Below are 26766 nucleotides of genomic sequence, written 5' to 3' on the forward strand. Positions count from 1 at the left end.
AAGGTGAGAATCCTTCCTCCTTTTTCTCTCTCACATCCTTTCTTCTTCCGCAGGCGATGCATTCAGCTATCACTCAGGCAGCGTCTTCTCCACCCGGGACCGGGACCCCAACCGGCTCATCATTTCCTGCGCTGTCTCATACCGGGGAGCCTGGTGGTACCACAACTGCCACTACGCCAACCTCAATGGGCTCTACGCAAACAACCGAGACCACCAGGTAGCCCCATACGTACATACAAATATGAGGGTGGGAGGAAGAGAAAGGGCAGGGACGTTGGGCAACTGGGCTTATTAACAAAAGACCCTCCTTATAAATGTACAGCAGAGTAACTTATTAGCAGCAGCATTGTCCAACACCAGTAGCCAAAAATGATCCAGATGGGACCTGGTGCTGTTAGAGCATTTAGGCTCTTCTGACCAGACATATTTGCTAGTTAAATCGCCCCTAATGCATCTGCTTCTTTTCCTCCTAACCATTGGTGCCCCAGAGCATAACATTTGTAGTGTCCCTCCTTCTTGTTTCTCAGCTCCTCTTTTTTCTCTTTCTCATTCAAGGGCATCAACTGGTTTAACTGGAAAGGCTTTGAGTTCTCCATCCCCTTCACCGAGATGAAGATTCGGCCCCGTGGCTTCCAGCCTTTGCGGCGGGCGTGAGCAAGGAGGCCTACAAAGGGACTAAAGGGGAGAGCAGAGGAGGAGAAGGAGGAGGAACAAGATCTCAGGCTGCTCCTCTCATGATGGGATCCCTCACACTCTCCCTGAGCAAAAGGAGAAAGCAAGAGCGAAAACAAAGGACAGCAATGAATGGATATTTCCTAAAAGCACCTTGTATTGTTGTTATTATGATTATTTTTCCTGCCGTGCACCAGCCACAGAATGCCAAGAATCCAGAGTCAAGGACAGTAGACGAGATCAAGGAGGATCACTATCCACCTCCCCATTCAGCAACCTTTCTTTCTGAAAAGCCATTGAAAACAACAAAGTTGACTAGATTCTCAACCAGCCATCTCCAAAATGGACTGACTGCTTACCTGGTTGCCACCAATTCTGGTTTCTCCTCTCATTTGGCAGCCCTGAGAGGAAGAAACTTTGACCTTGTGTCCTCCAGTTGCATCGTTCTTTCTGTACACATTCTCTGCAGAACCATCACCAGAGATTTGGACAACAACTTCCAGTATCCATCTGCCAGCATTGCCAATGGCACTGTTCATTGTGGATTCTGGAAGGTGCAGTCCAAAACAGAAACTGTTTCCAAGCTCAGCTTGTCCCTCCTTTCTCCAATGTAAAGCTGTTTACATTCACCCATTTTCCATCATTATCACTATCTCCTCTTCCTCCTCTTCTCCCTCCCGCAGGCACCATTGTAAATCAAAGCACTTTTTAATAAGAATTGTGATGCTGATACATTTTTTTTATTTTTCCCCTCCTGGGAATCTTGTCAATTCAAGCCATGCTTGCTGCTGCCTCTCCAACCTCCCCTCTGGTTGCCCACTAAGGTCCTTGCATCCCATCCCATGGATAACAAGTGATCATTGTAATGGTAAAGGTTTCCCCTTGACATTAAGTCTAGTAGTGTCCAACTCTGTCAGGTAGTGCTCATTTCAATTTCTAAGCCGAAGAGCCGGCGTTGTCCATAGACACCTCCTAGGACATGCAGCCGGCATGACTGCATGGAACGCTGTTACCTTCCCACTGAAGCAGTCCCACTGAAGCAGTTCCTATTTGCTTGTTTTCAAATTGCTAGGTTGGCAGAAGCTGGGGCTAACAGTAGGAGCTCAGCCTGCTCCCCAGATTCAAACCACCAACCTTTCAGTCAGTAAGGCCAGCAGCTCAGCAGTTTAACTTAAAAGTAAAGATAAAGGTTTTCCCCTGACATTAAGTCCAGTTGTGTCCAACTCTGTGGGTTGGTGCTCACCTCCATTTCTAAGCCGAAGAGCTGGCGTTGTCCATAGACACTTCCAAGGTTATATGGCAGGCATGACTGCATGGAGTGCCATTACCTTCCTGCTGGAGTGGTACCTATTGATTTACTCACATTTGCATGTTTTTGAACTGCTAGGTTGACAGGAGCTGGGGCTAACAGCAGCAGCTCACCCCATCCTGCGGATTCAAACCTCCGACCTTCCGGTCAGCAAGTTCTGCAGCTCAGCAGTTTAACCCATTGCACCACCGCAGCCCCCGGTCATTATAAAACCAGGATGGAAATCCCCCAATTTTTTTAATAGTGTCAGAAGCAACTTGAGAACATATTGCAAGTCACTTCTGGTGTGAGAGAATTGCCCATCTACAGAGAATTGGCCGCCTTGATGTGTTATCATCCTACTGGGAGGCTTCTCTCATGTCCCTCCAAGCTAGAGCTGACAGATGGGAGCTCACCCCGTCTTGCGGATTAAAACCAGCAAACTTCAGGTCGGCCCCAAAACTGGTGAACAGAATGAGACGGTGGGTGGAGACAGAATAGGTGGCCCTGAGCAGAACGGATGGAACTGAAATCAAAATTTAAAAATGGATAAAATTAAATTCAAAATAATCTATTCATATCAAGCGAGGGCCAAGTCGGCAAGCTGAGTATTGTACATTGAGTTTACAGATAAATACCAGGACACATGTGCCCAAGCAACATCAATGTGTGGTTGAGACAGTAAAAAGTATTGAGAAAAGATATGTTTGCTAGAAGGTGCAGCAGTTTACTATTGCCTGAGCCTTCTGGGAAGGGCAGGATGGAATGCAAACTGTTTTTGTCATTTGAAGTCAGTTTTCAGTGATTTGGGTAGTGAGGAACCCAAAGTCAATACATTTGGCCGCACGTTTCCTCCTGATGTCCTAAGAGCAATACCTGCACCCAATAGTTGGATATTTCTATCATGAGAGAGCAGGAAGGAGGATTTCATTCCCAGAGGGTAACAAAGGTGAATTCTGCAGCAGGTACAGTACTTGTAAATCAAGGGAAGGCTGGATATCGGCACAAGGTGGGTAAGGGAGAGGGAGGAAGAGGCAGGCTGTATAGTGTTATGGGGCGGGGGGGTGGTGTAAAGTTTACTTATAAGAAGCACTTGGGAGGAGCTATTTTTAGATCCTTGTGAGAAAATGTTTAAAATAAAAAAATATGTTTTTAAAAAGGATGGAGATTGACACATGGTTTTCTTTTGGTGTGGCTGCAATGTTGTTTTGAAAAGGGTCCTGTGAGGGTGCATCCACACTGTAGGAATAATGCCATTTGAAAACACTTGAATTGCTATGGCTAGATCAGGGGTGGGCAAACCCAGGCCCAGGGGCTGGATGTGGCCCCTTGGAATCTTTTCTCATGCCCTCCTCTCTCTCGCCATCCTATCCTTCCTTCCATCTCTCTTTCCTTCTTCCTTTCTTCCCTCCCTCGTTTGCTCCCTCCTTCCTTCCCTTCCACCCTTTCATCCTTACTTCCTTACTTCTTTCCTTCCTCCTTTTTTCTCTCCCTTTCTCCTTCCATCCTTCCTTTCCTTTCCTTTCCTTTCCTTCCTTCCTTCCTTCCTTCCTTCCTTCCTTCCTTCCTTCCTTCCTTCCTTCCTTCCTTCCTTCCTTCCTTCCTTCCTTCCCTTTTGTCTTTTCCTCCTTCTCCCTCCCTTCCCTCCCTCCCCTCATTCCCTTCCTTCCACCCTTCTTCTCTTCCTTCTCTCTTTCCTTCCTCCTGCCCTCCCTTCCTTCCCTCTTTCTCCCTCCCTCCTTCCTTCCTTCTCTCCCTTCCAGCCTTTCATCCTTCCTTCCTTCCTTCCTTCCTTCCTTCCTTCCTTCCTTCCTTCCTTCCGTCCTTCCTTTTTTTAACTTGCGTCTCCCTTCTCTCCCTCCCTCCTTCCTTGGCTCTCAATATGGAAAATTCTTCTCTTGGTTGTGTCCCTTTTCTTCCAAGGTCCTGGGAAAAAGGCACAAATCTATCAATGCAGCCCAAAACTTTGCATCAGTTACTTGTTTGGTTCAGTTGGCCTCTGTCTCCACAGACTTAAAATAGTTCCCCAAAACCCATTTTACTCCACCATTTTGTATACTGGGACTTAAGTATCCATGGATTTTAGTTGGTGCTGAGGCAGGGCATATGCTTCCGGTCACTATATGTAGCGTCCATGATGTGGTCCTACTACTGCTATTAAATCCTTGTGAATTAGCTTCTGAATCTGATGCAACAGGGAAAGAAAAGGAACAACATCACGAGGAAGCAAAATACCAAGCCCTGAAATGTTCATAGATTAATTAAATACCATTGACCACGGTATCCTTCTGGGACGCCTCGTGGGCTTTGGAGGTACTGTTTTGCAATGGCTCCGGCCCTTCCTAGAGGACTGCTCTCAGAAGGTGTTATTGGGGGACTCCTGTTCAACCCCACAACCATTGTCTTGTGGGGTTCCTCAGGGATCAATACTGTCTCCCATGTTGGCAAGTTTTTCTACAGCTGGCAATTTAACTTGCTGTGCTAAAGCCTGATCCTTGCTAAAGCCTGGCTATATTCAGTTCTAAAAGACTGCATATAGTTGTGTTACCACAGCTTGGTTGCATATCTTTACAAGTGGGATGTTCTGGAGTTTGGGAGGAAAGCAGTGGAATAATAGGATATAATGAAGAAAGGCATGCCAGGCGTCAACACAGAACAAACACACTCCAGGCAGTAAGATGTTGTTTGAACTATCATTTATTTATTTTGTTGACATACATCTGCATATCACAATTTCCTTGCCTCTAATTTCTAGGCCATTATATTGAAAATTTGGCATGCAGAATGTACAGTCCTTAAAATTCTATATTTAAACAAATACATTGAAAGATGGCAATACCAATACAGCAAGAACCTGTTTTCATGGGGACACATTCCCAACTAGACAATGGTTACATGAGACCACATGAGACCACAGTTAAATTAACTCACTTCTGGTTCCAGCATACCAGAAAGTTGCATTGGAAAACCTACGGACTCCTAGAAAGTTATACTCTCCTGGAATTTCTAAGGTCCTAAAACCATTTTCATGGTACCTTTCAGGGGAAGCATATCATAGAATTGCCTGGAGGACCTAGCAAATTCCCAGGGCACAGATATGAGTTTCTCTTATAGGAGTCTTATTGTACAGTCACTGAAAGTGAAAAACTTTGACAAAAGAAATTGCTATTTTCACCTATATCTCTGTAGGAATTTTCTATGATCAGAGCTTTCCAAACTGTGTGTTGTGACATGGTGTGTCGGCCACAGTGTGTAGACACAAACGTAATAAGAAACCTCTGAGTCTAGGTGAAATAAGCAATAAATCATATATTTATTTTTTGAAAATGGATATTGACAATTTTGGGGGGAAACCAGGAATCTCAACAGGCTTTTGGTAGCGTGATCTTTTTGGAGATTAATTGGCATTCACACTATTTGGAATAATCATAACCTTTAGAAAAGCATGACATTTTTAGAGATCGCATTCTTGAAGTGACTGGACTGACCTTGAAGGAGCTGGGGGTGGTGACGGCCGATAGAGAGCTCTGGTGTGGGCTGGTCCATGAGGTCATGAGTTGGAGACGACTGAACGAATGAACAACAACAACCTTTTGTAAGGTATGAACTTCCTGAGAAGAGTTAAAAGCTTGCTTGAGTCAACCTTCTCCTTAGTGGTAAACATCCACTAGTTTTCATGCAAGGCAATTAGGTTTCTCAGCTGTTAGACTGATATGCCTAGATATATCTTTGAACTGTTAGGAACAACGATATGGCAATGCACAAAAAACAGCAGTTCCAGAAGTGTTATTTTCAGTTGCCCAAAAGACATGTTGTTATTTATTCGTTTAGTCACTTCCGACTCTGCGACCTCACGGACCAGCCCAAAAAACATACTTTCCCTTAAAACAGCTTGGTTTAAATCATGCACTCAAGAGGCCAAAATAAGCAGTCTTCATTAAAAGTAACATAGTTGATTTACAAACTTCATGTATTCAGCATACAGGTACATTGCAGGTTGAGTGTTTAAATGGTAAGTTCTCTAAAGCATTCTGTTTCTACTAACTTCTAAAATGGAGTCTGAGATCTGAACAGTCCCAGATCTGGTCACATGGTCTGCAGCCCCTCCCACAACATAGAGTTAAGGAAAACTGCATGCCATTACGCACGTATACAATACAATAAGCAATATGAATGATATACAAACAAATAACTAGTGCAGGTTTGAAGAAGGTTGCGATTTCCAACTCTTTAAAGATATAAATAAAATGTTTTCATGAGATAAGTTGTATCCCAAAACAATTTATGTATGTCTTGATTTGACATCCACTTTGCCAGTAAAACTGAATCCCTGTGTCACAAAATGATACATGTCTGAAAAGTATGTCACCAACATGAAATGTCTTGAAAGTGCTGCTCTGAATTTGTACAACAGATATTTTTAATCAAAACCAATAATCAAATCCACAAAAATCAAAACTACAAATGTGAAGGAACTACTGTAGTATTAAATTGTGAGTAGGCTGTCGAAGGCTTTCATGGCCGGAATCACTGGGTTGTTGTAGGTTTTTTTCGGGCTATATGGCCATGTTCTGGAGGCATTATCTCCTGATGCTTCGCCTGCATCTATGGCAAGCATCCTCAGAGGTAGTGAGGTCTGCTGGAACTAGGAATTATATATAAACCCATTTTCCTAGTTCCAACAGACCTCACTACCTCTGAGGATGCTTGCCATAGATGCAGGTGAAATGTCAGGAGACAATGCCTCCAGAACATGGCCATATAGCCCGAAAAAAACTACAACAACGCTGCCAGTAGGCTGTTAGGAATTGTGGGAGTTGAAGTCCAAAACATCTGGAGGGCTGATGCTTGCCCTTGCAGTTTGACACCACTTGAACTGCCATGACTCACTTTCTATTGGATGATGGGAGTTGTAGTTTGACAAGATCTTGAGCCTTTTCTGCCAAGGAGTGTTGGTGCTTCACCAAACACCAGGTCCCAGAATCCCATAGCATGGAGCCACGATGGTTCCAATGGTGTCAAACTGCATTCATTCTACAGTACAGATGCCCTTCCATGAGGCAGGGCAAGCCAAGACAAAGAGGGTGTTTAGCAAGAGGTAATAAGGCTCTGGAATGGGATCTCCTCATATCCCAGTCCCATACTCTAACCACTTTGGCACCCACGATGTGTATTCCCTTGCCATACGGAGGACTCATTCTGCAGACTCGTCCTCCACCCATGGCACCAGCCGTGCCATGAATGGCTTGCAAAGCATGAGGAACTCACAGTGTGGCTGGAGATCTGGCAGCGATCCAGACGGAGAAGGCAAAATCTGGAAATCCCGCAGTATGTAAGCAATGAAGAGGAAGGCCTCCATCCGAGCCAAGGCTTCTCCTAAGCAGACCCGGGCCCCACAGCTAAAGGGTACCAACTGCCGCTGAGCTTCGGCCAAGGCTTGGCTCTCCAGGAACCTCTCTGGGGAAAGAAGACAAAGAGATGAAGCCATAAAGTCCCCATATGACTTGTCAGTTGGCAAAAGTCTCTCCTGGATTCGCCAGAACCTGGTGGAGGTCTTTGTTTGTTCTTTGTTGGGTTCAGAAGGTTGCTGCAAGAACACAGCCTTGGGATAGACAATTCTTTTGCCCAAAAGCCTTGCTTTACAACACAAACACATCACCATGCACTTTCTCTCATTCTTTTGCACACAGACCCACAATACCTGGTTGGAACTCCTGAGGATTTGGCCATTTGCTTGGGTCCTGGTGAGCGCCATAGAGATTGGGGATGACCGTTGTGCCTTTGGGGATGGAAAACCCAGCCAGACTTTGGAGGAGGGAAGATGGATGGGAAAAAAAGAAAAACAACAATTTAGCCAACACCATTTCCCTGTCTTTAGGACCTTGGCTTCCTCCCCTTCCCCCTTCACTCTACTCTCTATTCCCAAGGACCACAAACATCTAAGATTTATTGCAACCAACTGGTTCCAAGGTTGGCTGCCATCTTAACTGTTCAACCCTGATTCTGTACTGTAAAGATTCCCAAATTTTGCTCTTCCAGGTATTTCAGCTTCCAGAAGCTCTAGCTGACATGGACAACAGTCAGGAATTATGGCGTAAAACATCGGAAGGACCAAAGTTTGAAACCATTAGTATTAAATGAGGGCTGAATTCTAAGCAATTTGAGTCATTTTCTAGGCAGCCAAAAGTCCCGATAATATCTAGCTTTTTCATACAACACAGTGATCCTTTTGGAAGTACAAGTCTGGATTTTGAATTTAAATGGTACCCCATTTTGCCAAAAGCAAAAGGTTGTGGGAGGTTGGAGGACAGTGGGTTGTTGTAGGTTTTTTGGGTTGTATGGCCATGTCCTAGAAGCATTCTCTCCTGACATTTCACCTGCATCTGTGGCAAACATCCTCAGATGTTGTGACAACTTCTGAGGATGCTTGCCACAGATGCAGGTGAAATGTCAGAAGAGAATGCTTCTAGAACATGGCCATACAGCCCGAAAAACCTACAACAACCCAGTGATTCCGGCCATGAAAGCTTTGACAATACAGTTGGAGGACAGCCTTGTCTTCCTACCAACATTTTCTTCCTCTCAGGATCCTTGTAACAAGTACTGAATCATAGCAAATCTGAAGAGAGCCCCGGGGCCATGCAATCCTATCCCATCCTGCCATGCAGGAATACCTTATCCAAGCACCCACAACAGATGGCCATCCAATCTTTTATTGCAAAACTTTTAGAGAAAGCCGCTCCGAGTCCCCATTGGGGAGACGGTGGCGGGGTACAAATAAAGATGATGATGATTATTATTATTATTATTATTGTTGTTGTTATTATTGCACTCCCAAGCAGCAGCTTATCCCACTTTTGAACTTGATCCAGCTTGTCAATCTCCTTCTTGAATTGATACTATTGCAGGACATGTGAAAAGGATTTAGAATGGTCAGTAGACCACAAGCTGAACATGAGTCAACAGTATGATGCAGCAGCTTAAAAAGCCAATGTGATTCTAGACTGCATCAGTAGGAATATAGTGCTGACATCAAGGGAAGTCAGAGTCCCAACTCTATTCTGCTTTGGTCAGACCTCACCTGGAATAACCCTGTGTCTAGTTCTGGGTGTCACAATTCAAAAAGGAGATGGACAAGTGCCCAGAGAAGAGTGACCAAAATGGTAAAAGTTTTGGAACCCAAGCCCTACAAGACACATTTTTATGTTTAGCTTGGGGAAAAGAAGGCTGAGAAAGGACTTGGTCGCCATATTGAAATATCTGAAAGCCTATTGTATTGGGGAAGGAGACAGCTTGTTGTCTGCTACTCTAGAGACTAGGACAGAGAAGAATGGATTCAACCTATTCAACGGTGGAATGTGCTGCTGCCTGGGAGCATGGTGGAGTCCCCTTTTTTGGAGGTTTTTAGGGCTAGAAAGTCATCTGTTGGGAGTGGTTTGATTGCGTCTTCCTGCATAGCAGGATAGGGTTGAACTGGATGGTCCTTGTGATCGTTTCCAACTCAGTATTTCTATATGATTCAGAATTTAGCTATCTAAGATCCAGGGCCATTTGTACACAGTGTGTCTCCATCCATGAGAACAAAACAAAGAACTGGAAAGCACGTAATCACAGTGAAAGGATAAATTAAAATTAAGCTGCCCTTCTTTTGTTATGTCTACAGTCATCTCTCCACAATCTCAAAATTAACTTTTGTGGATTTAAAGGAATCTCTAGGCTCTTTGGTATGACTCTACAGTCATAGAATCCTAGAGTTGGAAGAGACCTCATGGGCCATCCAGTCCAACCCCCTGCCAAGAAGCAGGAAAATTGCATTCAAAGCACCCCCAACAGATGGCCATCCAGCCTCTGTTTAAAAGCTTCCAAAGAAGGAGCCTCCACCACACTCCAGGGCAGAGAGTTCCACTGCTGAACGGCTCTCGCAGTCAGGAGTCAACTTCATCCAGTCATGCTTGAGGACCTAGATATTTCTAGATCTTCCAGTGTAATTCTATAGACAGCTTTCAGTGAAAGCTGACCATAGGTCTTCCAGCATGACTCTATGGTCAACTTCCACTGAAAGCTGTTTATTTATTTGTATTTTTTTTCCTTCCGCGGGGGTCTTATGCCCTAAACCTCAGCAAACGCGGAGGGCTGACTGTATCTACTACATATGAGAAATCTCTGTACATGGTCTGTGGAAACATGGTACCTGGTATCTCGAATGGTCATGTGAGGCAAAGCAAGGGGTGCTGAGGGACGCATGCGCAGTGCCTCCCAGATGGTGGCGTTGAGGTAGGGCAGATGCTCCCGGTCGCTATATGTAGGGTCACGATGTGGTCCTACTACTGCCATTAACTCCTTGTGGATTAGCTCCTGAATCTGATGCAACAGGGAAGAAAGGGAACATCACGAGGAAGCATACTAAGCCCTGAAATGTTCACAGATAGATGAACTCACAGAACGCAAGGTATGTTCACACATCTCCCCATAGAAGAGAGAAAGGGACTTTTTTGATGTCTGCTGTCCTGGTCAGCACTGAGACTGAGAACAAGGGGTTGCTGGAAGGATCCATGGTGGAGACCAGAAGCTCCTCAGATTAGCTTTGTTATTGTAGAAGGGGAGCTGATGAAGGGTTAAATGCACCGTCCCTTTCAGAATACAGTCGAGAGTGTGTGCAACCCGCAGATCTCCCCAATTAGCAGAGGAACAGGCTCTACACAGGCAACATCTGAGAACATCGGATAAAAGGATCTCAAGGTTTCAGTATTGTTGCAGGTGGCAATGTCTTTGCTTCATGTTCTTGTTGACTCCGGACTGTACCTTGACTTCTGTGTTTTAGATTTTGCCTTCAATTTCAGACTCTGCTATCTTCAGATTGCCAGCTTTGTTGAATTTGGTTGCTGTTTGTTGCTGCATAGACTATAGAACTCTTTCGGCACAGTCGTGATAATTTGGACTTTGGACTTATCTCACTTCCAATGGCTAGTGTGTGCTCAACCTACAAGTCTACAACAATTCTCAACCTTCCTAATGCCGTGACCCCATACAGTTCCTCACGTTGTGGTGACCCCCCAACCATAACATTACTTTCGTTGCTACTTCATAACTGTAATTTTGCTACTGTTATTAATCATAATGTAAATATCTGATATGCAGGATGTATTTTCATTCACTGGACCATATTTGGCACAAATACCCCATACGTCCAAATTTGAATACTGGTGGGGTTGGGGAGGATTGATTTTGTCATTTGGGAGTTGTATTTGCTGGGATTTATAGTTCACCTAAAATCAAAGAGCATTCTGAACTCCACCAATAATGGAACTGAACTAAACTTGGCACACAGAACTCCCTTGACCAACAGAAAATACTTGAAGGGTTTGGTGGCCACTGCCCTTGAGTTTTGGAGTTGTAGTTCACCTAAATTCAGAGAGTACTGTGGACTCAAACAATGATGGATCTGGACCAAACTTGGCATGGATACTCAATATGTCCAAATGTGAACACTGGTAGAGCTTGGGGAAAATAGACCTTGACATTTGGGAGTTGTATTTGCTGGAATTTATAGTTCACCTAAAATCAAAGAGTGTTCTGTACCCCACCAACAATGGAATTGAACCAAACTTGGCACACCGAACTCCCATAACAAACAGAAAACACTAGAAGGGTTTGGTGGACATTGACTTTGAATTTTGGAGTTGTAGTTCACCTACATCCAGAGTGCACCGTGGACACAAACAATGATGGATCTGGATCAAACTTGACACGGCTACGCAATATGCCCAAATGTGAACACTGGTAGAGCTTGGGGAAAATAGACCTTGATATTTGGGAGTTGTAGTTGCTGGGATTTATAGTTCACCTACAATCAGTGAGCATTCTGAATCTGATGCAACAGGGAAGAAAACCAACAATAGAATTGGACCAAACTTCCGACACAGAACCCCAATGTCCAACAGAAAATCCTGTGCTTTCAATGGTCTTTGTCAACCCCTTTGACACTCCCTTGTAACCCTACCCAGGGGTCCTGACCCTCAGGTTGAGAAACGATGGCCTACAAGGATTTTAGTTTTGGACTGTCTGTGTGTAAATATCAGGATTTGTTTGAATCCTATATTATTTGTTTAACTGGGACTTGGCATAAACATGACAGCTGTTATCAGATTTGGAATGCGCATCGAGAAGCTAGACTAATCTTTCCATCGTTCAAGAGGAAGCTTTTTGTCAGTAGACCTATGAGGAGCCTAGAGGGCTATAACTTCTAAGCCATCTAATCCAACATCATAATGTTGGTCGGAAGGAAGTTTTAAGGCATTGTTATCCAAACAAGGCAACATTCAAGGAGAACATTTGAGATACGCAACAAACACACTGATCCTACCTGTGGACGATGCAGCAGAAAGGCCACAGCCCAGGTCAGTAAGGTAGCTGTCGTCTCAGTACCTCCAATGACCAGGTCGACAACAGCCATGTGGACATGGTCAGGGAGGAGTCCCGTGTCCCCCCACTTCTTGATGTCATGGTCATGAAGGAAGTGCAGCATGTGGTCCAACATGTCTTGTTCCTCTGATGAATGATCAGGCTTCTAAGGAAGTGGAAGAGAACAAAATGCATACATTTCTTCAAAGTACACAAAACTTTAAGGCAGGAACAACAAGGGCTGGCCTTCGTCTTAAGCCAGGTATAAACACACAAAGTTGGGGCTGTGGAGAACTCAACATGTTTAGCTCCATTTACAAGTTAAGTATACTTTATATGCCTGGATGGAGAAGTATTTTGGAATAAAATACATATTCCATCTTTAATATGTATTTGCCACTCATCTGGTTGCCGAGTGGGAGGTGGCGAGCCTACCAACCAGGCACTCTCAAGCACTCACTGGGAGACCCTCCCTCCATCTTTAACTGTCATTCCACCAGCCCGTGAGTGGGAGGGGCCAACCCAACCAACCAGGTACTACCCAGCCGCCATTTAGAGACCCTCCCTCCACCTTTAACTGTCATTCCACCAGTCCGTGAGTGGGAGGGGCCAACCCAACCAACCAGGTACTCCCCGGCCGCCATTTAGAGACCCTCCCTCCACCTCTAACTGTCATTTCGCCAGTCCGTGAGTGGGAGGGGCCCAGCCAACCAACCAGGTGCTCCCCAGCCACAATTTAGAGGTGCTCCCTCCATCTAACTGCCATTCCACAAGCCCATGAGTTGGAGGGGCCAAGCTCCTTCCATCTTTAACTGCCTTTCCACCATCTTCTAAGTGGGTGGGGTCCAGCCAACCTACCAGGTATTCTGCAGCTGCCGTTTGGAGATGCTCCCTCCATCTTGCCATTCCACCAGCCCATGAGTTGGAGGGGCCCAGCCTACCAACCAGGTACTCACCGGCTGTCGTTTAGAGTCCCTCCCTCCATTCCACCAGCCACCGGCCAGTCTACCTACCAGACACTCTCCAGCAGTCCCTTAGAGCCCCTACCACCATCTTTAACTGTTCTTGCGCGGCCTTTTCCATTGGCTGCCTGTCTGACTAGCATTCTACTGAAGGACCATAGCTGCCCTGAACTTCCATCAGGGCAGCTATGGTCTCATGCAGACCTGACCTCCAGCGAGAGTAATGAATTCTGCAACTCGATTGGCAGCTTCCCTTAGCTGTGCTCCACTCGACCTTCTGTCTCACTGTCCAGCATCAACCTGGAGAGGTCAGTGCAGCAGAGGTGCTCTACCATCGCCACCATTTTCTGTTACCGTGCCGTGACCTCGTTGCTAGCTAGGCATAGCCAGAAGTTACTTCAAGTCACTGATACTTTACAGGACAACAGTAATGGGGAATTTTGCCAACCAGCCCCCCTTTGACCATCAACTTAGTACAGAAACTGGGCTTGAATTGGGGCCACTGACTTCTCTTCCAATGCTCACCTTTCAACTCTGTTCCTCCTGGATTTAGTGGGGACTTTTATTTTTGTTTTGTTTTCAGATTTTTATTTATTTATGTATTTTATGGAGACTTCATTTTCTCGCTAACCCGTGTTTATCACTGATGTCTGAGCTGAGCAAAATATACTTTTTAAGTGATGAGCCTTCACAATGATTGTAATTGGTTTAAAATGTTTTTAAATCCTTAATATTATATATATTATAATAGCAATAGCACTTTATACACATACCCTGAAGCTAATTTTATCCAATATCCTTTTTCATGAATGTTCATGAAACAAGATGCACTTGAAAACAAATGTATATCTGTATCAGATATTAAAGTTCAAAATCCCAACCCAGTTCTCAGTCCCTTCTGCATAGTCTTACCTGGTGTTTCGCCATCTGGCTTTGGACCAAGACGTCTCGGTTTTCAAGGCAGGAAAGGAGGCGCCTCAATGTGGGGTTAGGAAAAATCTAAGAAACAGCATGAAAAAGTCCACAGTTTAGTCATTTTCAATGGCACAGAAACTATGTTGGGTACCATAAGTAGCGTGAAATAATCATCTCCATTCTGGACCTAGTGGGTGATTGTCCTACTCAAAGTCTGGACCTAAGAGACAAAGAAGGGGGCAAAACCAAATGGGCTTAGGTAATACAAAGTAGTGTACATTATAAACACAGCTCTGTCATGCCTTGTGCCACCCCAACTGCCACTGACTGGCCTCAGAGGGAGAAAAGAAGAGCCAAGCCCAGCTCCTCCATGGCTCAGTTCAGAAGCTGAGGAAAGGTCCTCCATCCATCCCAACTACCACTGCCTTAGATAAACTGATGTATGAAGTGGGAGGAGGTGACCAATATGACTGTGCTCACTGTATTGGTTCGATCTGGAAAGATCACGACTTCCAACACAAAACTATTTTGTAGAGGAAATGAGATAAGTTTCAAAGTGCTTTGCAAGGCAATAGCTTGTGTGAGCTATGAAGTAAAGTGTTTTGACTCGACCTAGTGGTACCAGCTATGGTTATTTTTAGGACAGTCTTTCTCTACCTAGTTCTTGTCTGGGATTTCAATTACAGTTCCAATTCTGAATTACAAATGTCCCTTCGGCCATGCTGAGATAGGAAACCTATTGCCCATGGGACACATGTGAACCTTTTCACCTCCTTTTGGGGTCCCCTTTTCCACCATTATCCACAGATGCTGATCAACTGGAAACTCAAAGCATGCACCAGAAGAGCATTCTCGTGTTCTGGAAAGTCTAGGAGACATTCTGTTCCATGGTTTCACTGGGGGAGAACAGGGATGCCAAACTTGTGGTCCTCCAAATGTGTATACCTCCAACTCCCAGAAGCTCTTGACAGTTTGTCCAATGGCCAAGAAATCTGGGAACTGACGTCCAAAACTCATGGAGGGCTGTAAGTTTGATACCACTTCTGTAGAAGGATGATCTGGCATTCTCGTGAATTCTCTGGGACCCCACTTTGGTGCTCCAGTTGGCACCAAAGTGGGGTCCCAGAGATTTTGAGGAAGAGGTTGGAAAAATTTGTTTTCTGGGCTACAACTCCCAGAATTTCCCCTACTATTTGATCACAAGCCCCCTGGTGGCACAGCCGGTTAAACCGCTGAACTGTTGAATTTGCTGACCAAAAGGTTGGTGGTTTGAATCCAGGGAACGGGATGAGCTCCTCCTGTTAGGCCCAGCTTCTGGCAACCTAGCAGTTCCAAAACATGCAAATATGAGTAGATCAATAGGTACTGCTTCTGCGGGAAGTTAATGGTGCTCCATGCAGTCATGCTGGCCACATGACCTTGGAGGTGTCTATGGACAACGCCGGCTCTTTGGCCTCAAAATGGAGATGAGCACCACCCCCCAGAGTTGGACACATCAAGACTTAATGTCAAGGGAAACCTTTACCTTTTATATGACAGAAATCATTTGTGCTACTTCTGAAAAAAGTAACTTTTTTAAATTCAAAAGGGCTCCAGTGAGATCCCTCTCCTTCCCCTTTCCTCCAGAAAACATGGGATGGAGTCCATCCTGGGCTCCAGGGTCTCTGTTAAAGTCTATCCAACCATCATTCTTTCCTTACTTTGAGGATTGGCCAGAAATCCAGAACCCTGATGGGAACAGCATTCCATGTTTTTACCATTTCGATCATGCAGTCGTGCATTTTTTCAACGCTGGGCATGTCCTGCCATGGAGGAAAAGTGAGAGTTATAGTGGAGAAAACAAATAATAGTCATTGCTAACTAGGAAATCAGCAAAGCTCTTGTCTACTTGATCAACCAAAGGGACTTAAATGTGTTTACTTATTTGTATGTGTTTGCAATCTACTCTGTAGCACAAGTGAATACCAGTAAAATACTCTATATCACAAGGTTGTATGATTTTTGGCAGCGCTCCTTATTTTATTTTTTACAATGCTATGCTCATTGATGGTAGTGGTGTTGTTGTTACTATGAGGATAGACATTCCCAGCCAGATCCTCTGAATAACATTAAAATATTTCACTTCTGGTTCTTCTATGCCATAGCGTAGGACCTAAAGGAGAGTTTTCTGAAATGTGTGTCACAACTCATTAGTGTATAGGTTTGTCATGAGAACGTAATGAGAAACTTCAATACTTCAAAATCTATGTGAAACTTCAAACTTCAAAATCTATGTGAAAAAGTAATAAATCACATACAAGGGTTGAATGAAAAGTAATGCCTCCACCTTTGTAACTCCTCAACAGAGGGCAGTACTGGTATGTGGCAGGTACTGGCTTGTTCAGTAGACTTTCCTCTACAGCTCCATTTTGGCAGGAAGCCTTAACATTGAATGGTTGTGTTGTTAAAGTACGAAGTATGGAACCCTGTGCAGACGGTCAGACAATGCGACTTAAGCAACGTGCAGTCATTGAATTCTTGACAGCAGAAGGTGTCACCGCATAGGAGATTAATCAGAGAATGCAAGCTGCTTATGGTGATTATGTTGATGTGAGTACTGTGCGTCATTGGGCGAGTAAGTTTAAAGATGTTGAGGGGGGGGAACATCTGACTTGCATGACAAACAAAGAGTTGGACGTCCTTGTGACAGCAACCACTGAGTTTCACAAGCAAAAGGTCGACAGATTAATTCAGGACGATTGTTGTATCACTCAGAGAGAAATTTCAAGCAAGTTAAAGAGCACATTCTAAGGATTATTTCTGCATTTGATTTATTAAAATATTCCCATCCAAACCCAGGTAACGAAGGTGGAGGCATTATTTTCCATTCAACCCTCGTATTTTTTAAAAATGACGTTTTTCATGAGATATGTTGTACACTTTATGTATATGTCCATATCTCTTATAAGGGCAGAAGAGACTTAAATAGCAAAAAAACTAAAACTAAATTGCTGTGTCACAATACAATGCATGTCTAAAAGGTGTGTCACCAACATGAAAATTTTTTGAAAGCTGTTGTGTGTATGTTCCTCGGGCTGTCCTCTTGGCGTGAGAACAGGGCTGTTCACACCATCCTTAAGCCGGGAGGAGGGCAAGACATGCAGTGGCTGGGAGCACTGCAGAGGGCCACCGTGTCCTTACGTTGAGCAGACAGGGAAAATGAGGAGGGTCTGAGGTAAGCACCAAGGGGGGCACATCCAGCCCCAGGGCCTTAGTTTGCCCATGCCTGGCTTTAAAGGTTTGAGGACTCTCCAAGATACATGCCCCCAGTCCACAAGCAGCAGATATATGGAGGGCTGTTCCTTCAAGGATTGATGTTCCAAACCACTTGAGAAAAAGAAGAAACCCCGGGATAGACAGATTTTAGGACCAATCTCTTCTGGTCCCCGTTGCTGACTCACCAAAGGTCCAAAGAGCATGGTAGAAATGACAGAACAGGCATGCAGGGAAAAATCATGAGCCACATCCACAGGTTCCCCACCATAGCTACGAAAAACCTGTTGGGAGTCCAGAGAGAAAAACATCCTTTAAAACGAATACATATCTGGAAAATGGATTTTTTTTTCGCTCCCCTTTCTCCCTTGTCCAGCTCTGAGACGGTTTACGTCACAATGTCTGCATGCCAACATGGCTCCCTTCTCCCCATACACATGTCACCTTTCTTTCCCAGTGACATCATAGAGGGCCACTTCACTTAGCTAGAGCCAATCCAATGACATCACATAGGGCCACTTTACCTAGCAACAGCCTTTGCAATATAGACAGTAAGTAAGTAAGTCAGGCAGGTAGGCAGATGGATAGACAGATATACTGTGGTGTATGTGTGTGTGTATATATGCCACAGTATATCTGTCTATCCATCTGCCTGTCTGCCTTACTTACTTACTGTCTATACTTACTATACTTACTTACTTACCGGCTGTCTGTCTGTCTATATATATAAAAATGTTTGTTTGTTTGTTTGTTTGTGGGATTTACATAACTCAAAAACTCAAAAAAGCTGGGCAAATTGACACCAAATTTGGACACAAGACACCTATCAGGCCAACAAGTGACCATCACACATAAAAACACTGAAAAACACAGCAGAAGAGACTTAAAAAGCAAGAAAAAACTTACAATGAATGCACAAAATTACATATATACACATATACATAAATATATACACACACAAAACACATTTACACAGATTGAGCCACAGCAACACGTCGCAGGGGATGTCTAGTGTGTGTGTGCATGTGCGTTTGTGTGTGTGTGTATAAATGTTGGTTTGTGGGATTAACATAACTCAAAAACCACTGGACGAACTGACACCAAATTCACACACAATACACGAATCAGGCCAACGAGTAACCATCACTCATAAAAACACTGAAAAACACAGCAAAAAACAAAAACTACATTACAATACATGCGCAAAATCACACATATATATGCAAACACACATATATACACATATACACAAATATATACACACACAAAACACATATACACAGACTGGGCCACAGCAACACATAGTAAGGGACAGCTAGTACACACACACTTGCCACACCCTAGTGGTCTGTTGTAGCTAGTCCGTGGCCCTGAAATCTCAGGTAGGCCTAACCTTCCAACTAAAACACCCATGAACACAGACATGTGCCTTTCCAGACTAATCCAGGATGTTTCTAAGCACACCTTGCAGAGGTGTTGAGCTTGGCTGTGCACAATCTGCTCCATGTCTCCTTGCCGGCAGCGCTGGAAGGCCATGTGGGTCAGCTTCCGTTGCAGGCGCCACGTTGGAGTGTAGTTGCCCAGGGAAAGGTCCTTCCCGCCCATTGAAACCAGGTTTGCTGCAGGTGGGGATAGGTAAGAGGAAAGAGGAGGTGGGGATAGGGCAGAAAAAGGCAGGCACATTTTCAAGGAGGAGGAGATTGGAAAGGAGACGTGTTGTAAACAGAGGTTAGACAATGCTGGCTTTTTAGATGACAATTCCCAATATCCCCAAGACAATATGTCCACAAGCCAGGGATTCAAGCTATCTTTGCCTCATTTCCTTTCTCATTATCATCCTGTTGTTGTGACAGTATGTGCTTTCAAGGTGCTTCCAATTCATAGTTGACCCTATCACTTGACCTTATCAAAGGACCTATAAAAGACACACTACACCAACAACATTCCCTCTTCTATGAAGCTTCAAGCTCTATAAAAAAGAAATAAGGTTTCTGAGAAACAGCACTTTTTGTGACTATAGGACCTCATCACATTAAGTGTTGGATTGACATGGGGAAACATGCCTGTCGCCTCATGTCCCGCATTGCCCAACTTGCCACCCAGCTTCTCTTCGTTGTTGTCAATGCAACATGAGAAGCCTCCTGAGTTGCTGCCACAGTGTCGTACGACAGTCCCTCTTCACTTTTGCCAAAGAGCCCCTCCAGAAGTAGATCTATGTTGTGGGGTGGGAGCCAGCGGGCTCAATGGCAAAAGTGAAGAGGGACCAACGTACGATGGGCAATTTTGCCTGTTGGATGAGGCCATTCCATACTCAGTGCTACAGATTGTCTCTTCAATGATCTGCTTTATAACCTTTCCGGGAATTGATGTCAGGCTAACTGGGCTGTAACTCTAGGGGTCTCTTTCCTCATTTTTGAACATGGGGGACAACATTTGCTTTCTTCCAGTCAGCTGGAACTTCTCCTCTTCTCCAGGAATTCTCCAAGATGATTGCCAGTGGTTTGGAAATTACTTCTGGCATTACTTTTAATGCCCTTTGATATATGTAAATATTTGATATGCAGGATGTATTTTCATTCACTGGACCAAATTTTGTGGGGCTGGGAGGGGACTGATTTTGTCATTTGGGAGTTGTAGTTGCTGGGATTTATAGTTCATCTACAATCAAAGAGCATTCTGAATTTCACCAACAATGGAATTAAACCAAGCTTGGCAAACAGAACTTCCATGACCAACAGAAAATACTGGAAGGGTCTGGTGGGCATTGAACTTGAGTTTGGCAGTTGTAGTTCACCTACATCCAGAGAGCTCTGTGGATTCAAACAATGATGGATCTGGATCAAACTTGTCACGAATACTCAGTATGCCCAATTGTGAACACTGGTGGAGGTTTGGGGAAGATAGACGTTGACATTTGGGAGCCGTAGTTTCTGGGATTTATAGTTCACCTACAATCAAAGAGCACTCTGAACTCCACCAACGATAGCATTGGGCCAAACTTCCCACACAGAACCCCCATGCCGAACAGAAAATACACTACTATATTTTCTGATGGTCTTTGGTGACCCTTCTGACACTCCCTCGTGACTCCCCCCAGGGGTCCCGACCCCCAGGTTGAGGGGGTCGGGACCCCTGGGGGGGGGGTCTCTGCCTCTTCAAACCCACAAATGTGGAGTGCCAAAGGTACATCTTTCAACTGCTTGAGCCAGCACAGACATTTCTAATTAGTCTTCTGTCATCCCACATTTTCAGCCGTTGGAGTTTCTCTTCCTGCTAAACCGAACTGAGGAGAGGAGAGGAGGTGGCAAAACCTTTCCCTTCCCAACAGGCTCAGACAAAAGCAAACTGCTGCAGCCTCTCCTAGCTCGTATGTTGTTCCTCAGTCATCACTTGTGTCATCTTGACCGCACTCTGATGTTGCTTGGCCACCTGTTTCCCAGTTTTTCAAAGGGTGTGAGGCTGGCAGAGAAAGGGAAGAATTCATGTCTGAAAAGAGAATGAACTTGGCAACAATTCTCAATAAAGGACCAGCTTTCAATGTGTTGTCGAAGGCTTTCATGGCCGGAATCACTGGGTTGCTGTGCATTTTTCGGGCTGTATGGCCATGTTCCAGAAGCATTCTCTGCTGACTTTTCACCCTCATCTATGGCAGGCATCCGCAGGAGTTGAGGGACCCATCAACCACAGAGGATGCCTGCTATAGATGTGGGGAAAACGTCAGGAGAGAATGCACAGCAAGACCAGCTTTCACTTTGGGATGTCTCTTTTTGATAAGTCAATGAAAGAAGGGCTGTACAAACAGCTGAGTTCCCACACAAAATCAAAGAGAAATGGCTTCATCCTCTTGACCCTGAAAACTAATGCTGAACATTCGTGCAATTCCATAAAGCTGACTTCTGGGTGCCTCTTGGGCGGAAAATTATTTAGCATACTTCTCCGATTTAAACACTAGCTTTGCTGATAAGGCCAAGCTTTGCTTTTCTTTCCCCCTTTTGGCCAGACATTATCTGCTGTTTGCAAGGTTTCCAAGAATGCATGAGTTTCACTGAAGATATTTGGAGACCCGAATAAAAAAATCCAAGGCTTTCTCCTGAGTTTGACACATGCGTGGTTTTTTTTTTTTCACCCTCTGCTTCTTGTCCCCTGTATGTGAAATAGAATATTATTTTGTTGCTTCCAGTTGTAAAAGGCAAGTAAGTACTACCCCAATGAGAGTGCCAGCACATTAGAGCATTTCTCATGTGCAAAATCTTTCCTTAGGAAAGGAAATTCTACAAGGAGATGCCAAAAGTTGAGGTTGCAACACACTTGCAGATCGGGGTGTGAGAGTACAAAAAAGGAACTTTTAAAAACTTTGGGTAAAAGTAATGCACAGAAACCCAGTCCTTCCTACTCTCTAGTCTTGGTGGGAATTATGGCGAGCTCTAACTGTTAGACTACAACTCGTAGCAGTCCTCATCCTTGGCTACTTTGACTGGGGCTGCTGGGATGTGCTGTCCAACATCTGAAGGGCTAGCGCAGTGGTTCTCAACCTGTGGGTCCTCAAGTGTTTTGGCCTACAACTCCCAGAAATCCCAGCCAATTTAACAGCTGATAGGATTTCTGAAGGCCAAAACATCTCAAGACCCACAGGTTGAGAACCACTGGTCTAGAGCTTTCAATGGCCCAAGCCAAGGATAGTCAATGATGAGTACTACTGAGTGTAATGAGCAATCCTCATTACCTCTGAGGATGCTTGCCATAGATGCAGGCGAAACGTCAGGAGAAAAATTGCCTCCAGAACGTGGCCATATAGCCCGGAAAAACCTACAACAACCCAATCCTATATTTTTCAACATTTGAGAGATGAAAACAAGGACACGTGTGGCCACGCATCACCAGAGTGTGAACAAAGAGGCAAAAATTAGTATTGTACAAGGATAAAAATTCTAGGAAAGATGTTTACTTTTGCTTGAGTCTATGGAGAGTGTGAGATGATATGTCCTGCATGACTATGTGGCCAACTTCTTCTGGAAGCTGGTCATTAACCAAATTGCAAGACCTTGAGATTTCTAGTGTGTTGCCATTTCCTCTCTAGGCTTTTGCTAGGTGAAGTGTCCTTCTGTGATGTCACTAAGGAAGAAAGGTGCCGTGTGTATGAGAGGAAAGGAAGGAAGGAAGGAAGGAAGGAAGGAAGGAAGGAAGGTAGGAAGGAAGGGAAAAGGAAGGGGAGGGAAAGGAGAGTGTTGAGAAGAAAGAAAAACAAGAAAGGGGAGGAAGGGAATATAGAGAAAGAAGGGAAGAGAAAAGCAGAGAAAATGTAGGCAAACAGCAGTCCCAACAACACCCAGGCAACAGCAGGTATATATGCTAGTAGTTACTGATAAAGCTGTGAGGCCGTCCCGCGAAGTCAGACCACTTCCGAATCAGCGCCTCTCGGATTGCTTCTGAGCTGTTCAGCACGACCACATCTAGCAGGAACCACCAGGGAATTGAGATGGAGCAAACATGAAAAATCTGCTTCAGATTATTTGATTTCAACCATAATCGCACCAAAACACCTCTTAGCATCAAACAGAGCTTAGTTGTTTTGCAAAGGCGGGTGAGGCTTAAGATACACATAAGATCACCTATGCTTGGAACATACACATCTAGCCTGGGTAATGGGTTACTTGCAATTATTTCATTTTCCAATGAGAATAATAACAAGAATAACACCAAACACATAGTACAAAAAATCAATATATAGTGGCAATAGAATGCTGTTTCAAAACTCAGAGCCTGCCGGAAGAGATAAGCCTTTAATTCTGTTTTGGATTCTGACAGTTTGTTTACGAGGGTTGAATGAAAAGTAATGCCTCCACCTTCATTACTTGGGTTTGGATGGGAATATTTTAATAAATGCAGAAATGATCCTTAGAATGTGCTCTTTAACTACCACTATGCCTCCAGCTTCGTGACTCCTCAACAGATGGCAGTACTGGTATGCAGCAGGTACTGGCTTGTTCAGTAGACTCTCTCTACAATTCCATTTTGGCAGGAACCCTTAGTTTTGAACAGTTGTGTTGTTAAAGTGCGACGTATGGAACCCTGCGCAGATAGTCGGTCGATGCGACTTAAGCAACGTGCAGTCATTGAATTCTTGACAGCAGAAAGTGTCACCCCAAAGGGGATTCATCAGAGAATGCAAGCTCTTTATGGTGATTGTGTTGATGTGAGTACTGTGCGTCCTAAGTAAGTTTAAAGATGTTGAGGTGGGAACATCTGACTTGCGTGACATACACTGAGTTGGACGTCCTGTGACAACAACCACCGAGTTTCACAAGTAAAAGGTTGACAGATTGATTCAGGACAATCGTCGTATCACTCAGAGAGAAATTTCAAGCATAATCGGCATTTCACAAGAACGTGTGGGTCACATTATTGCTTTGCTTGGCTATGGGAAGATCTGTGCATGATGGGTTGTGGAAACAGGGTGTCGACTTCTTCCATGATGGCTTCAGAAAACTTGTTCATCGTTGACAGAAATGTATCCAATTGTCTGGTGATTATGTGAGAACAAGCCCTATGAGGAGCAGCTTAAGGAGCTGGGCATGTTTAGCCTGAAGAAGAGAAGGCTGAGAGGAAATATGATAGCCATGTATAAATATGTGAGAGGAAGCCACAGGGAGGAGGGAGCAAGCTTGTTTTCTGCTTCCTTGGAGACTAGGATGCGGAACAATGGCTTCAAACTACAAGAGAGGAGATTCCATCTGAACATGAGGAAGAACTTCCTGACTGTGAGAGCCGTTCATCAGTGGAACTCTCTGCCCCGGAGTGTGGTGGAGGCTCCTTCTTTGGAAGCGTATAAACAGAGGCTGGATGGCCATCTGTCAGGGGTGATTTGAATGCAATATTCCTGCTTCTTGGCAGGGGGTTGGACTGAATGGCCCATGAGGTCCCTTCCAACTCTTTGATTCTATGTGGAAAACTGAATAGTGGTAGTTAAAGAGCACATTCTAAAGATTATTTCTGCATTTGATTTATTAAAATATTCCCATCCAAACTGTGGATGCAAGAATCCATGGATATGAGGAACCAACTCTATACAGGTTTATGAATGCTCAGTTTTTGCCGGAGGCTCTTATCCACCCCAGAAACAAGCCTGACTACATTCAGAGATGTGTCCAGCAGGCTCTTTTCCTTTTCATACCACGGAGTTGTGCATAGATTGACGCTGAGCACCTCGGGGAATACCAGTGTTTGCTCTTGCTGGTCCTGCTGACTTTTCCCAAAGATTTTGTGATCATAATGATAACACGGTCCAACATGGATTTTGGTGACACAAATGTTAGCCCTGTTTCTGGGTATAGTTGACCTGCTGATTCCAAAACTGGCACCAGATCTCCCGATCAACTCTAGTTTTTGAGATACAGAATATATGCCAACAAGCTGGAATGTGTCCAGAGGAGGCGACTAAAATGATCAAGGGTCTGGAGAACAAGCCCTATTAGGAGCTTTGTCACACATACTGCTCTCAAGCCATGCATCTCCCAGGCAGGAAACAGCCAGGCTTTGAAGCTGCAATGCTTTGCAATGCTAATCAAGGTGGTCATTTGCAACATTCACACTTGCCTCTCCCACCCTGGACATTATTCCAAAGATATACAAACCCCACTTGCCTAGTTTCCCACAGACCTCACAACCTCGGAGGATGCCTGCCATAGATGTGGGCGAAATGCTTCTGGAACATGGCCGTACAGCCCAGAAAACGCACAGCAACCCAGGAAAATTATGACCTTGCTGACCAATGCAAACAACCCCCATTCTAAACAACAGGTTGGAAAAATTACGTTTTTTGTTTTTTGCACCAATTTCCAGAATCCTCCCAAGCCAGCTTAGAGAACTCTGGGAATTATAGTACTCCAGGTAACACCCCCAAACCTTTCCCTTACCCACTACTTGCACTTGTTGCTATATGGTCGGTATCACCTTTGTTCCCGAGGCGTAGGCGGTAGATGGGTCCGTACTGATGGGCCAGCTGGAGGAAATGGATGGGGAGGTTTGGCTGGAGCATGTGGGAGAGGTTTCCAATGAGGGGCAAAGCCCTTGGGCCAGGCAGGTCCTTCGTATCTTTGCCCTGGCCGTGCCACGAACGCCATCGGCTCAACAGGGTGATGACCAGGAGGACAACGACGAAGAGAACAGCAGAGAACATGGCTAAGTGGATACTGATGGGCACCCCTTGAAGAACAATATGAACATTCACATGGCCCTTCCTTCCCAGCACAATTTCTCCTCCCTGTAGAGTCCCAGCTCACACGTAACTTATGCCCCAGATCTCTTTATATACCAGCCTTGAGATATTCCCCCGCCCTACATCTCTTAAAGGTCCCTCTCTTCCCAAACACTTGGACACAGCTAGTTCACAGCCTTGCCAAGGTGACCAACAGATTTATAGTTTTCAGTTATGACATTTTGCACCAACTCAAGACAAGAAAGGACAGGACACATAGTATTCGCCCTCCATACATACTCTCTGAAGGTCAGGGCCGAATTGTTTCAGGGTTTTGTTTTGTTTCCCCAGCTTCTTGTTCTCAAAACAAAGACACAACAATGTTGTTGAAGAGGAGAAGAGAGGTTATCCTTCTCGTAAAGTGAAGGCTGAGCATGAAAAATTACATATGTTTTTTTTTAAAAATAATCTCATTCCCATTCCTGAAGATGGTGTTTGCAAAGGTCACCGTATCCCTTATTTCAGTGTTTCTCAACTTGGGGGTGTCAGAGAGGTTGCCAAAGACCATCAGAAAACAGTTTCTGTATGGGAAGTTTGCCCCAATTCTATCATTGCTGAGGTTCAGAATACTCTTTGAGTGTATGTGAACTATAAATTCCAGCAACTACAACTCCAAATTGTCAAGGTCTATTTTCCCCAAACTCCACCAGTGTCCACATTTCGGCATATCGAGTATTTGTGCCAAGTTTGGTCCTGATCCATCATTGTTTGAATCCACGGTGCTCTCTGGATGTAGGTTGGCTACAACTCCAAAACTGAAGGTCAGTGCCCACCAAACCCTTCGAGTGTTTTCTGTTGGTCATGTGAGTTCTGTGTGCCAAGTTTGGTTCAATTCCATTGTTGGTGGAGTTCAGAATGCTCTTTGATTGTAGGTAAACTATAAATCCCAGCAACTACAACTTCCAAATGACAAAAAATCAATCCCCCCAACCCCCACCAGTATTCAAATTTGGGCATATCGGATATTTGTGAATGTAAATGCATCCTGCCCATCAGATATTTACATTAGGCCATGAAAGCCT

The 26766-nt window shown here is 44.5% G+C and overlaps 2 protein-coding genes across 2 annotated transcripts in view; one reads left to right on the forward strand and one right to left on the reverse strand.

Moving 5' to 3' along the window:
• The window catches only part of TNXB (tenascin XB), a 153756-nt gene extending 152354 nt beyond the window's left edge, over positions 1-1402 (forward strand). The window contains exons 44-45 of the mRNA XM_067465071.1: positions 54-217; positions 556-1402. Coding sequence (XP_067321172.1) covers positions 54-217; positions 556-654 — 263 coding nt within the window. The 3' untranslated portion in view covers positions 655-1402. The remainder of the gene's footprint in view (positions 1-53; positions 218-555) is intronic.
• Positions 1403-7086: 5684 nt separating this feature from the next.
• On the reverse strand, positions 7087-26132 carry CYP21A2 (cytochrome P450 family 21 subfamily A member 2). The gene is made up of 10 exons (XM_060760267.2): positions 25441-26132; positions 22851-22940; positions 18955-19109; positions 17679-17774; positions 15939-16040; positions 14236-14322; positions 12324-12527; positions 10152-10321; positions 7662-7765; positions 7087-7417 (listed from the first exon to the last, which is right to left on the reverse strand). Exons 1-10 carry the CDS (start codon positions 25664-25666, stop codon positions 7155-7157), a joined length of 1497 nt encoding a protein of 498 aa, XP_060616250.2. The 5' UTR covers positions 25667-26132; the 3' UTR covers positions 7087-7154.
• Between the last annotated feature and the right edge of the window lie 634 nt (positions 26133-26766).

Source organism: Anolis sagrei, chromosome 2 (genome assembly GCF_037176765.1).
Source record: "Anolis sagrei isolate rAnoSag1 chromosome 2, rAnoSag1.mat, whole genome shotgun sequence".
Lineage (NCBI taxonomy): Eukaryota > Metazoa > Chordata > Lepidosauria > Squamata > Dactyloidae > Anolis > Anolis sagrei.